Here is a 14991-nt window from a genome sequence, read left to right as displayed (position 1 = left end):
ACGGACTGGATTGTTTCCCTGCCAAGAAATAACAGTTTTAAGATAAACAATGATGCGGTGGTTATGCCTCGATAAAGAGCATTCATGTATTAGTTATATATAAATTTCTTTAAATTCTTATTTCTTATACCTTTTATATATATTTATGTTTCTAAATGTTTCGTCTTAATCTTAGATCTCTTCTGTTATAAAATTTTTTTTTTATTTTTGAAAGATAGGCAATTTATCAAAATGCGATGGTACAGTACAACCCTGAAGGTCATAAAAAGCCAATATGAACAAAGGTGAATCGAGGCGAGGACAAAGTAGATAGAAACCTAAATTACGTTCATAATATTGTTAAACATTCAAAAGTTAATTTAGGAATTTATGTATACATACAATCTGTGTGATTGAAAAAGCGAGAATTGTTTACTACTAGTCTCAGATAATCAAAAACAATGGCCATGAAAGAAAATATGTATAGATAGTTGATAATCATATAAAATAGTTGTATAGTGTATGTGTATTGTGTAGTGGTAAATAGAATTGTATATAATCGTGTATATAAATGAATATGGTTAGGTTGTACAAGTAATGTATAAAGTTAATAGCTGCATTTAATATGTTTATATGTATTTAACTTGGCCGATATTTAGTGTGTAATTATATACCAGGTGATCAAGAAGATGTCGTGCAATTTCCACCCTGCATTCCCGGTTGGGTTTTGTCTTTATTTACATTACTCTCCGGAGTCGACATAAGACATAAGCGTTATCGTTCAACGCAACCATACACCACAACAGTCGATGGAGTGAGTTGTGATTTTTTTGCAATTTGTTCAATTTAGCATCATGGAGTGGACAAAATTCTTATTTCCCCCTATATTTCTACTAAAACTAAGGAGACAGTTTTGTTATTACATTTTCTACTCCTTTTTACTTGATCATCAATAATTCAAATTTTATCCTTATAAATTACTTATAGTAAAGAGGTTTTATCTATGTGAGTTTGTTTCTTGAAAAATTAATGTAAGATCTGTTCCACTGTCCACATACCACTGCAGTAACATTCAAACTAATACCTCAGATGACGCGCGTTACACAGTTTAAATGTTGATGAAGTGGTAGAAAAAGGTGTAGTATATCGCTATTTGATTCAGAAATTCCATTTTAACTCGATTCCCGATTCCCGATCCGGGAATAAAGCCCACTTCAATCCTGGATCGACTTAAAAACATTTGTCCAACAGAGATACCTGTACATTTGCTGTATGTAGTGTAACTATACCTAAGAGGTAGTTTAATGTAGCGTAATGACAATAACGGACACCATATGCATGATACCATATTTAACTGTGCGTGAATATAGTTAAATCACATACTTGTGTAGCCTAGAATGTACAGAAAAATTCTCAGAATCGGGTTTCTTAGAAAATACTTCCCAATAAGAATTCAGATGATCGGCGGGAAGAATAAGACCGAAAAACGATAGCTTGAATCATTATTAGTAGACATGTGTGAGTATTTAAAATTATTTAGGCATTTATGAACGGTTAGTAGCAAAATATGTAAAAAAAATTGGAGCTAAGAAAATATACGATGTGTTTATTATTCCATTAATCAGGATAATAAAAAAACATCTATCCTAGTGTCTTTTTTATTTCCAAAATCAATAACCCAGTTGGTATTAGTTTTTTATTTTATAACTTTAGCATAATTATATTGAAAAATACACTCACCTGATAGCTGAATTGTCTTATAACCTTGTAGAGTCTGTTAGCTTCTTCTGCAAAATATTCTGCTTGCGTGAACAAATCTTGAGTTGTTTTCAGATCTCCTTCACCCTTTGTGAATTGGTACATAGAAAAGGCCATAGCAGACATGTTTTTTGCCCTCTTCACAATATCATTGTTCTCCTAAAGATGGTATTTGTTACTATTCATTCGTGTTTTGATTAATCTAAGCTATCAATATACTTTCGATATACTATGATTTTTAAGGGTGGAATGCTTCAATTACCTTGAAAACGGTTCGCACATCTTTTTTTAAATTTGATATTCTAATGTGGCCGATATTATAGTGGTATTTATGTTATTATTATATATCTTGTTTTGTCTGGAAAATTAAACTAAAAACATTGCTTTTTGAACTTACATTTTGACTCAACATATTAATTTTTAATTACCATTAGAATAATATTGTAATTACTAATTTAAGTATTATTAAAGATCGAGTCTATTTATAGGTTTAATTGTTTAATACCAAATTTTGATGATCTTAGTGCTGTCGATGGTTGAGACAGGTTTGACTTCTGCAAATGATTAGAAGTGTTTGGTGACGAGCTCGTTTCTACTGTGAGTGATTTAGAAATAGCTGATGATTGTTCTCGTAATGAACCAGTGGTACTGCTGGTTGAACTGTGTAGTTAATTTCAGGAACTACTACTCTGTTTCTTGTAATGTCTGCTTGTGTATTGTGAAGATGAATAAAGTTTTTATGTAGGATGGATTCGGTCTTGATTATTTTGAATGATTACACATCTCGGTAGACCTTCATGCTTTTCTATCACTTTTGCCTTTTCCCATTAGGAATGAGCAACTTTTTCAAAATTCTCTGGTCTTGTAGTAGGTAATAGAGAGTCTCACTGTAGCTCTGTTTTGTTCATTGGTGTCTTCATTGCCTGTATAGCTTCTACTTTTTCAGGGCCTGCTTCTAGTCCTTCTGCTGATACCATGTGCCTTAGGAAATTTTTTCCTTCCGATTCCAAGATTCCTTTATTTTTATTAGATTTGGAGCCTGATTTCATTGGTATTTCTACGACTTAACTAACGTTTTTTTGAAGTTCTCTACATTTTGCATATATAAAAATGTCATCGATTGATACTGTCTTTTTTTAAATTTACTGAGCAAATTTGATATAAGTTCGTGGGATATTTCAGGTGCTGATGATATTCCAAACGGTCTTTTGAAAGAATATATTCTTATTGCGGCACATATTGGCAAAGTGACCATTTCTATTGCGTTTTTTTAATGCTGGATATTCCCTGCCTTTATGTTCTGTATCACATCTCTTGCAGTCAAAATATTCATTTTGTTATTTTTTGATACCTTTATTTCTCACTGCTAATACTTTTCGAGCTTCGAACTCGTCTAGTCGTTTAGAAGTTTTTTCACAAGTATTACAGGTTGGTAAGCTTTGGTCAAGTCTAGTTTATCTTCTGTTAACAATTTCTCTCTTACTTGATTCGATTGGATGCTAAACATTACATTGTCTTTTAGCATTTATTCGAGTGAATTGTCAAATTTGCATTTGCTCGTTGGAGTTTTGAATCTAGTTGAAAATTCATTAAATTGTTCACCTTCGTTTTATACAATTTTTAAAAATATGTATCTTTCAAACGATATATTCGTTTTGGGAGCGAAGTACTCTTTAAACTTATCTTTAATGATTTTTGTCTCCCTCGCTAGCGTTAACACTGTTATATATAAATGTTGCTGCCTTGACTTCAGCTGGCTTTTTATCTAATTGAACAGCGATTGCATACCACTAAAACTTTTAACCACTTTTTCCAGCACTTTGATTTGTCAAAGTCAATTTGTAGCTTATCTGGCGGTTTTATTCCAGATATTGTGTCATTCTTAGCCATTTTACAAAGTATTTTCTTCTATTTTATACGTTTTTCTATAATCCTAATACCATGTAATACCAAGTAACGTTGTAGTTATTGTTTTAGCTACGATTTAGCTAATTGAAAACTAATAAAAGAACTACTGTCATTTAGTGAAAACTTTTATAGACTATTTATTCTATCATGACAGACTTTACAGAAAACCTACGGTAGCTAAAGATAAGACAGATGGTGTACATTTGAGTAGTGGGAGTGTTAGAGAACATAAAGCTGGGCAGTTACGGCTGACACTTTCAATCAGAGCAATTTTCGGTTAGAATACAAATTATTTTTGATTATTTCTACGCACATAACTATATTTTATTATAATTAAAATATTATTTTTTTTTCTTAAACAAATGATTACTTGTCAAAATCAACAGTTTTTTGGAACGTCGAAGTTGTTGCACTTATGCTACATCTGCGTATTATTTTAATTTTTGCTAATATATTGCAAATTTGGTAACCACTCCGCAATTATTGCAATTAAGTGTAACAAAAATCAAAAGAGAACTTTTGCAGTATTTCTCAATGATTTAATCCATTTGAAATAACAATCCATACTATCGGTCATATTAAATAACCCTTACAAGCAAAGTTCATAAACTTATTGTCCTTATAATAAATTATAGAATTTGCTATTTGTTAGGTTATATTGAATTTCAATCTACATGAAATTGTGTTAAAATAATGGCAATGTTAAAAATCATATTTCAATTAAGCGTGTTTTCAGAAAACGAGTACAATAAATAAGATAATTGTGTGTGAAAATTTCCAGCATATTTAAATTTATTCATAAAACATTACCTCTAGCTGAGCGTTACTGTTATTTTCTTGCCACTTGTCAGTTTCAGCATCCATTTCTGTGGTAGCTAGTTTCATTTCCAGACCGGTTTTTGCGATTTTTTCTTGTTCCGCTACATCCAATCTCACAGCTTTTAGAGGTTTTGAGGTAGTACCATGTTTCTGGAAAATGAAGTGATTATTAGCGAAATATTTAGTTATACGAGTAATTGCTATTAATGTAAAACGAATGGATTTATAGTTTTCTAGCTACTTCAAATACTCGTCAGAATTATGCTTACCAAAGCAAAAGCAAAAAATTACGGAAATGAAGAGAGTTCATTAAAATTCATAAAAAATTTTAACAGGAATAAAATTTTTCAGATTATTTCCATTGAACCATATTTTTTAGATATTTTTCAATTTGCGTCAAGTACTTGCTTACGAGGCGATGATAGTAAATATGAGCAAAAGGCTCTTTTCAGCGTTAAATTACAATTATAAATAATAGAGGTACAATTCAAGGAATCAGAACTGTTTTTAATTAATTTCCACCTCCTTGAGGATCTTCTTTTAAAAATTCGAAAATATTTATACTTTACGAACTATGAACAGAGAACCAAACTATTTTTTTAAAGTGTTTGATTAATTATAAATTTTTCCGTATCAAATAAGGTAATAGTATGACAAATTAACAAAGATTTTAATTTGTAGATTAGATTAATAATAAAAGTATATTTAACAAAAACAACCCATAATCTTTCGAAGATTCTGTTTTACCTTACAAACTATACAAACTCTACTACCCAAAAATTAAATTTTGGGAACTGAAAAATAGCAGTCTGCCTTTCTAGTGTCGATATGGGACAATTGTGTAACCAATAAGTTTAAATTGGGTGCTCCGGCGAACAAAAGATCTTGAAAGGTTTTGAGAGAAATCAATTCAAAGATACCAATTCTGAATTCAAAGATTGCTTCTGAATAGTTGTGAAAAAATGTGAATTTTAGTAATTTCTAAAGTTTTTGTATTGTAATGTTTTTCTTATTTATATTTGAACAATTTCTATTCGGGTGGTTAATTATTAAGCACTGTCTTTTACGTTTTTTATTTATTTAAATACTATACACTATAATTAACTAATTTAAATAATTTAAATTCTTCGATTATTTGGCTAATTCGATCTGTTCACTACGACTATTTATTATAAAGTGAGAAATTATAAATAAATTATTCAGAAGAAACAATGTAAATAAACTGCTTGCTATAAAAAGTTATATATAAAAATAAAGATCATACGAATTTCGGGTATTTCATCACAAGTAAGACAAAGACGCCACGCGCTTTCGCCAAGTTGAAATTTCAATACATCTAAGCAGGACCGGACTAGGGCGGAGACACGTTTGTAACAGTTTGTTTGGCACTTTGTTTAATATGAGTTTAAGTATTTCATGAACAAAAATAGTGATAATATTCATACAGCTATAAGCATTGTTGAAAAGAGGTTTTCCGATTTAGGGAATTTATTTAAGGAAACTGGAAAATCACATCGATTTATTTCAATACAAACCAAACCGGTGATGTAATATGCAATTTTGGAAGATTATCGAAATGAATTGGAAATAAATAGTTCAATAAAACGTTGCTCATCCGCAACTTTTCGGTTTAGAAATACGGCATTTGGATGAGGAAATTCGTGGTAGATAGAAACGGTTTATTAATAAAATGCTTCACTGCAAATGAATATAAATTTCCACTTAAAATCCATTTAGTTCAGAAAGGTTATGGCATCGCTAGTTGTAAATTCACTACTAGCTAAAAAATAAAGTCTTTATCAAAGAATATGTTTTGAATTTCGTATTACAAATAGAATTTAGTGTTCGGAATTGCGTAGACTCACAGTAAATATCCTCTTTCGAAACCATGTCACATGAGTAGTGCAGTTTATTAAGAAACGATCTAGATGTGAAAAATTAACTTCCCTCTAACCTGCCTCCATCTCAACTCCATGTGAATTATTGTATTAAATAAATCAAATCGTACCATTTATGAATAATTGTTTGTACATCTATAACACACTGTCCAATTAACACACCAATTCCTGTAAATCCATTTACAAAGTGAAATGATTAATTATCCGTAGGCAATTCAGTATGTCCAGATGATCGGTAGTAATGTCCATTGACCGAAGTCAGATAATTTGTTGACATTATAATAGGAATAAAATGTTAGAAAACACTTAAGCTTAGAAAAATTTTAGTTGAAACAGGATTTTGGAACTTTTCACAAATTGAAAGTAATTGAAAGAAGGGAGAATTTGTTATAATATGAAAAGTAATATTTTATTTTATTCGTGGAAATGTTCGACAAAAGAGCAAATGGAGTAGAATTATTTCACAAAGTTTTAATTTTAACACAAATATCATACTAAATTTCTGATATAACTGTCCTATTTTGATAATAATAAGAGAGAGAGAGAGAAATGCTTTGTTAAAAATGCTTTGTCAAAAAAATGTTACAATTTGTAGAAAAAATCTTGTAAAAACTAAAAAACAAACATAAAATAACTGAATAAAGATACAAACACAATAAAATTTCAATATACAGAAGAAAACCTCACCACAATGAGTAACAAAATTATATGTAATAGGTATAAATGGGGTGGTCGGTTAATGTAAGAGAATATTTCAAGGTACTAGCTTCTTAATAAGTAAGTTAATCTTGACGTTTTAACAAGTTTGTAAATTAGGGCTGAAACAAAAATATATGCCATTCTAAATTCCTAGGAATAAAACAGAAATAAGTTCTTCTTTTCGCATTACCTATTGGAAAATATATTGGCACAAAAACCGCATTAAGCCAAACCTAGTTGGTCTTAATACGTTTGAGAATGCAGAATATTTGAGATAAAATTTCATACAGTTTATAATAAAACTTGTGAGTTCCATTGAAAATTCAATGTTTACTGCTAGTTGGTTTGTTAGTTGATACGTTTAGTAGACATAACTTAGTAAATTTCATTTTTTAACGCTTTCGATAATCATTTATTGAAAATGTCTCTTTTTACAATTATATAAAAATGTCGTATAAGAAATAAATCCAAATTATCAAGGATATCTTTGAATGCGCAACAAAATTGACAGTGCTTGAAACTAAATAAAATAAATCGCTGTACTCTTTCTTAAGATATTTATATTGACTATTATTTATTTTAATAGAATAATATTTTGATGTTACATTATGTGATCAAATATTATGATTAAATAACGACGTGACTAATTTCAAAAAAGTGAATCTAATACAAAAAATATTTATATTTTTATCGAAGAGAAATCCGTAAATTAAAAACTACTAACAATACCCTGTAGATAAACTGCGAGCAAAGCTATCTGAAGGATATGCATTATATTTAATTAAAATATTCAATGAAATAGTTATAAATAGCGGAAACTTTAAATATATATATATATATATATAAGCATAAAAAATATTTGTAAGAAATTATAACCAACATTTCTACTAAATTCCGGAAACCTAGTAGAATTAAACAAATACTCACAAGAGAGCAACGAAGTTTGTGGAAACTGGGTTGTTTTCAAATATTTTAGACACAACTGAAAAATTAATCAGCATTCCCGAAGCTACACTAGTCAATGTTGCCAAATCGGTAAGTATTCTCCGATTTTAAGAAAATTCGGTAATTTGGTATGAAAGCTGATGATACATTATACATTGAATATATGCTTATATCCAAATTAAATTAGTACGAAATAATTGATTGGAATTTATGCACAAAGCCTTTTCAATTTATTAGTAAACTGACGAGTTTTTTTTTAGTCAGAATAGTTTGGCATGAGAAAAAGGCATCTGAAGGAGTGAAATTTAATGATTTATGAAAATTGAGTAATATTGATATGCTGCTCCTCGATTTCTTTGAAAGAAGCGACATTTTTACGGATTTCTCTATATCTATTTGGCTATAAATCAATGCTTTCGATTTCTCTCAATTTTTGATAATAAACCGTCAGCTTGACCTTGTTCATAAAATAAGAATGTTATAGAAACCGGTCAAAGCTTTTCATAATTTTATGCGAAAAGTATGAAATTAAATGGACAAAAATCCAAGAATAAATTCTGCGAAATGAAGGAATAATCTTATGTACTTCACGAGATAAGAGTGTATTTCCTAGTCTAGAATTTTATTACCTGCAATCGCTATCATTCTGGTGCAAGATCGTTCTCGACTAGTGAATGTTACTTACATCCATTATAGTATAAATCTATTGATTATAGCGGTTTATAGTGTTTTCCTGACAACTTATGTACTCCTTTGACAATTTTTTTGAATCTATAGCGAGACTATTCCATATGTAATATCAAGACTTTAACATACATCTGCTTGCTTGATCGTAATAATATCCATTAATCACAGCAGTGATTTATGGATTTATCTTGTTTACCTATATTATATTGTTTTTCTAAAAATCTCGGTTTTGATAATTTTTCTAAATGTATATTCTAAACAATATAATTTAGACTTGCATCTGTCAAAAATTGTATGTTTAGATTTCTCAGTTAGAGAAGTTGCTGAAATTTCCTTTTTAAATTTATTAGTGGGAAAAGTCAGGGAATATGGCATTGAATTTTCAACTGGCAAAAGAGATTATTAATAATTATAAATAAATATCATTTTCTTGTTACATTTAGTACCAAATATTTGTAAAACTAATACATAGATTTTTCTGTTTATTATTATAGAGATATTATATAATTATTATAATTTCCGATAACTATGTAGTTTTTTTAAATAAAAAATGATATATTGAATGAAATATTTGTTAGAGTAAAATAATAGTATTTCTAATGATGTAACAAAATTTTCCATCAAAAAAACTTTAGTAGCCGTGGACAAAGTATAGTATTCTACTCGCATATAATGAGTTATTATTCACTCGCTAGCACTAGAGCTCGTGGCAGTAAACTTCCCCTCGTGAATATTAACCTTTAATATGCACTAGTGAATAATATATTATTGTAAAATCAACAAAATATATCTTTAGAATATTTAAACATAAAAAATAATCATTTTTATGACCCTCTATTCAATATAATTTTCTACCACTTTTAGTAAATTGAGTTGAACAGTCGAACAAATAGATTCACCAACTTTTATTACGTAGGTACCTTTAGATAAATGAAACAAATTAAATTGTTTTGATACGGAAAATTTTCAGAAAGTTATATTATCTTTTCATCTGATCATTTTCAAAATAATTATAACTTTCTAGATAGAATCGAATTGATGACATAACATTCGATATAATATGTCAAATGATAATTCTTTTCTAACAATTTCAAATAGATGGAATATACATCGGAATTTCAACTCAAAATCTGAATATAAATTGTTAAAGGAAAACAATCAAATGTTGTCATTTCAAGTTATTGTTGAATAGAAATGAAGAAGAAATTTATTTCGAATTTCTTATTTATTTGAAATCCGCTATCGATCTTCAAATAGTTGGAGCGAATAAAAGTGGCAACGTTGAATTTCAAGATGGTGCCAGCGTGACTATCAGATATTTCTGAAGCCAATAGAAATTGATTTGGATTTTCCGGCAAGAAGTAAGATACAGGGTAGTGGTTTGATAAATTCCACAGATTACTTTTCCTGAGAACTGGTAGGATATAATTATGTATGCTTATTCACCTACGCTTATTTCCTAGAAATTAGCTTAGAATATTTTAAGGTAATGTTGAACATTAATTCGATAAATAATTATTAATAAGGTCAGAGCTAATTGTTAAATGTTAAATGAAATGAAATAATTCGAAGAAATGAAGGAGTGGTTTAAATTTGGAGTTGGGGCAGTTAAATAATTTTTCTTTCGAAACAATGACACTTAATATTTATATTCTGTAACATATGAAACGGGTATTAAATAGGTTTCGACAACTAAAGATGGAGATAAAGATTGATTGCATTATTTGTTATGATTGAATTTTTTGCTGGAAAAATTGACTATACAGAGTGGGCTACAAGAAACAGTTCACTCCGATCTTTACAAGATTTTATTAAAATACTGAAGTATTAAAACGATTTCAATTTTAAGAAACTTAGGAATAATATCCGTTCTTTCTACAAAATTATATATTATACTAGTTTGGAATTATCCAAAATACAATTGAATTTATTTTCCAGAAACAAAATTAAAAAGAAATATATTATGGTACTTTTCAATCTTGTTTATACATAGGATTGGAAACTCTCCTTAACAGAATAGGTTCTAATTAAGTTTTTGAATCCAAAATAATTTAAATTTTTAAGCAATCGTTAAGTAAGCCTCAGGAAACGAGAGGTATTTTCGAAATTTGTTGTAATCATTGTTGTTGGTCAATCATAATCATAAATTAAATATAAATAACGTGAAATTATTGAAAAATGTATCCAAGAAATTGTTGCATGATTTTAAAAACATTGAGATTGTTGAATGTGGTCATTGGTCGAGTAGGGATTAAGGACGTAATCCTTATAGTCCACACTATAGTTATTAGGGAATGAACCAGGAATCTCCTGCCGAAGTGGGTTTCCTGATGGAATTATTTGTCGTAGGAATAGGTTTATATGTGAAACCTTCTGAAGACGATAAATGGTCTAGCAAAACGCATTTCAGATACTGTAATTGTGAGTGTTTGTATAGTAGTAATATTAAAGTGTGTATTTAATATAAGTTTATCAAATATCAACAATGTTAATGCAATAGTTGTATTCTAATATTCTAATTCACCGTTGATGATAGAAAAAATAATAGATAATAGCAAATTATAGACGTTGTGTTTCATTTTTAAGGCGTATTGCACTTGAAGTTAATTCTAATTATATTTGAATAGTTCATTTGAATGTCGTTCTAATGATGTACCACATACGGTTTACTACTTATTTTCAAATAAAGAGAAGTGGAAAGAAAGCGGTTGACACTTGATAGATTTCTGTGCGGTAAAAATAGGATCCTTTAAGAATTTCCTTATAATCTATTATATTATGTGGCCCACACTGTATTATGAATTTAGTAAGAAACATTGAGGGTATTTTGAACAATATTAATATTTTCTGCAACTTTATTTGTGTGTAACAATATGAGCTATGTATTTGAAAACATAAGTATACTTGATTATTTATTTCCAAACACGAATATCAGATCTTAATCAAAATAACTAACAACAGCCCCATTTAGAATAATGAATGAATTAATAATCATAGTGGTAAGTAAAGCATAGTAAATACACTATATACTATGAAATATACGCGCATTTTTATTCTTTTATGAATGATCTAATTTCCATTGCTCCACAGATCAAACGATACATTACTGTTGAAGGTAACACTCGTAGTCAGTTTTCATTTATTCTCAATAAAATTTGTTATCAAGCTTCTCTACATCGGGCAGACTAGCAATATGTACTTAAGTTTTTCAGGCATTATTTTCAGATTACATATTGAGCAAGTATTTAAAATTTTATATAAATTATGATCGACATATACAGAATGCTTCAAGTATAATTTGTACCCTCTAATGTCTCGAGTAATTGTTGTATCAAACTTCTATCTCTCTAATCTCTCTAATTCCCAGAATTCTCCCATCAAAATCTTGAATGGCAAAAAGTAACAAATGAGGGACACAATATTTTCAAGCTCCATTACCTGTGCAGCCCAGTTTTCTTGTAATTTTCAACAATTACTGTTTTAGAAAACTGCTCAAACCATCATCATCAATATAAAACAGCAGAAGTTTTATTATAGCTTGCTCTCAAATGGTTATCTAACATTTCATAGCATGTCGGGTGTAATTAAACAGAAATATGTCTCTATGACCCTTTGTGGAAGATTTTGGACAGTTGTGTACCATAAACTTTGTACTTTAAGCACGCAAAAAAAGTCAATATGACTTAAATCCGGTGACCTAGATCGCTAATTTCAAATTCATCTATCATAGTGTGTAATAGCTGCACCTTGTTAGTTTTTATGGAATTTTACTTATATATTCTAGTGTTTGGGTCATTTAAGGATCAACAAGATCTACTAATAGTTCAAATATTGATGTCACCATTCAAATTCCCATCAATAAGCAATGGTTTGATAATGGGGTTGCCCAGAATGCCTGTCAAAGAATTCTATTAATGGGACATTTGTTTATAATCTGCACTGAAAACTTCAGAATTTGTTATCACTTCAATAACGACACTAATGTCTGATGATTTTATTATTAAACATTAAATATTTTCATTGGTGAAAGAAATGTTCTAAAGTAAACCTTCGTCATTGTGCAACCGCAATTTTTCACACATTATCGTCGTCTACGCGTAAAATTCATGTTTTTTGACAATCCGTGAACACTTCTTATTCAAGAGTTCCTTTATAAATTTTAATTAAATTTGTAAAATAATAGCGGCTCGAGATTCGACATCATTATATCTAGCAGACTAATTATTTTAATATTTTGGTTGTAACCATTCATTCTTTTTAGTTTAAAATAAACCGTTCTCAAAATTGGTGTTTTATCATCTTCAACCATGAATTTTACTCCATCCATAACAAAAAATTATTAACGAAATTGATACTTTAAAAATCCTGGAAGACTTACCAATCAATAATTTAATGTGAAAATAACAGAGGATATCATAAAACATGTTAAATGTCACCGAAGTTTAAACAAAATGATAAATGGCAATTTTAGTCAGAAAAAGGTTCCCAATTCCAAAAAAGATTTTAGCTACCATAATATCAACGAGCTTCCAGACTATCATTGATATGAAATGAATAATACTCACCCCTGGTCTAGGCAGAGACATATAAACTTGTTTTTCCGGTCTCGATTGTGTCGCGTCGATGACATCCTTGACCATCGTCGTCACATCCGAAATTAACCATTGATACATATCAGCAAAAACTTCAAGATTTTCTTGAGCGATTTTGCTACCTGGACATGTTCCCAAACATTTTGCAGCTGTTATCACTTGAGGACCGTATACTCGTAAATTTATTTCGGTAAATTTGGCAGATACCTGAAGTGTGTCGGATATGGCCACGTTACGTAATAATTTACAAACCTAAAAAAACAAATACAAGTTCTTATTGTTATATTTGTAACTAGCGTATATCATTTTGCTACATTCTTTGTGTATGGCACCCATGGCTGATTCATGAATGCGGAACGAACATCGTTTTCAATTTGTTTAATGGATTACAGATTCTTTCAACTTTTTTTTATCTTTGTCTGTTTCACATAAAATGTGCGGTATTTGATAAAAAGATGAGCAAATAAATTGAAATTCTTATGAAACATCTATTCCAACGAAACAAACTAATGAATGAATTTTGAAAGCAAAAAAGTATGATTTATAACCACCTTTGGTTAATCGATCCAAGCTTCTAGAATCCGTAGCAGGAATGTTGTGGTGTAGAGATAAGATTTATTTCGTACATAGTTATTGTTACAAGTTATAAGATGATACAAGGTTCATAGAAAAATGCAATATCAACCGTTTTTATATAATTATAAATATCAGAGAAGCCAAGGTCACGTATTATAATGTTATTTATGTATGGTCAGATTTCGCTTGACAATGCATCGAAAGATACTATTATTGTTTTTGTAGATGTGGTGGTTATTTGTATAGTTACTGAATATTAACAAGACAAGAAGAGTCACTTTCGTTGAAATGATTGAGGTAAGGCTTACAAAAGCGTGCCTATTGAAACGAATAAATGTTTTCTTAGCGGGGTGATGACTTATGAAGATAAGCAATAAGAATGTTGCTAATGTACTAAATAGAGTTTGTTCGGCCTACTGAGGAAGCTTGTGACTAAATTTCGAACCCAGTTTACACTATTGGACATTGAACCACTGGCACATAAACGTACAGTGTAAAACCTTATAAGATACGGCTGGTCCAAGTATTGAATTCACACGATCTCCCACAACGTCTAATAGTTGGTGAATGGACGCCGGCAAAGTTGGAGGGAGATTCACTTTTTTATCGAAAAATTGTGTCAGCAACGAAGCTCATTTCTGGTTTAATGAATACGTCAACAAGCAAAATTAAAGCACCAATGCATCCCGAAAAAGTCACTGTTTAGTGTGGATTATAGGCCGGTGGCATCATCGGGCCGTACTTCTTCAAAAGCGACGATGGCCAGAGCGTTACTGTGAATGGCGAACGCTACCGTGTCATGAATGACGATTTTTGTTGCACAAAATTTGAAGATTTGGACATGCTTGACATTTTGTTTCAACAAGACGGTGCCACATACCACGGCACGCGAAACAATGGCCAAATTGACAGCCACCTTCAGTGAACAGTTCATCTCACGATTGGGGCCCGTCATTTGGCCGCCTAGATCGTGTGATTTAACGCCTTTGGACTATTTCTAGTGGGACAATGTTAAGGCTGAGGTCTACAGAGATAACTCAGCAACGATTGGCGCACAGGAAGCTAATCTTGAAGCATTTATTCTTGAACGGCCGATATGTTGGAGAGAATGTACCAAAATTGAACCTTGC

At 30.2% G+C, this 14991-nt stretch overlaps 1 protein-coding gene across 6 annotated transcripts in view; it reads right to left on the bottom strand.

Annotated features, from left to right (window-relative positions):
- LOC130904206 (alpha-catulin) overlaps positions 1-14991 on the bottom strand; it is a 193750-nt gene that overhangs the window by 21870 nt on the left and 156889 nt on the right. For all 6 annotated transcript variants that reach the window (XR_009060823.1, XM_057816834.1, XM_057816835.1 and 3 more), the window contains exons 8-10: positions 13259-13537; positions 4456-4614; positions 1720-1896 (exon numbers count right to left, since the gene is read on the bottom strand). Coding sequence is in view for 5 of the 6 variants with exons in the window: in XM_057816834.1 (XP_057672817.1) it covers positions 1720-1896; positions 4456-4614; positions 13259-13537 (615 nt within the window). In the remaining variant the exon portion in view is untranslated. The remainder of the gene's footprint in view (positions 1-1719; positions 1897-4455; positions 4615-13258; positions 13538-14991) is intronic.

This window comes from Diorhabda carinulata, chromosome 2, assembly GCF_026250575.1.
Source record: "Diorhabda carinulata isolate Delta chromosome 2, icDioCari1.1, whole genome shotgun sequence".
Classification (NCBI taxonomy): Eukaryota; Metazoa; Arthropoda; class Insecta; order Coleoptera; family Chrysomelidae; genus Diorhabda; species Diorhabda carinulata.
Note: the sequence above shows the minus strand (reverse complement) of the source record. Positions and strands in the feature narration are given on the sequence as shown.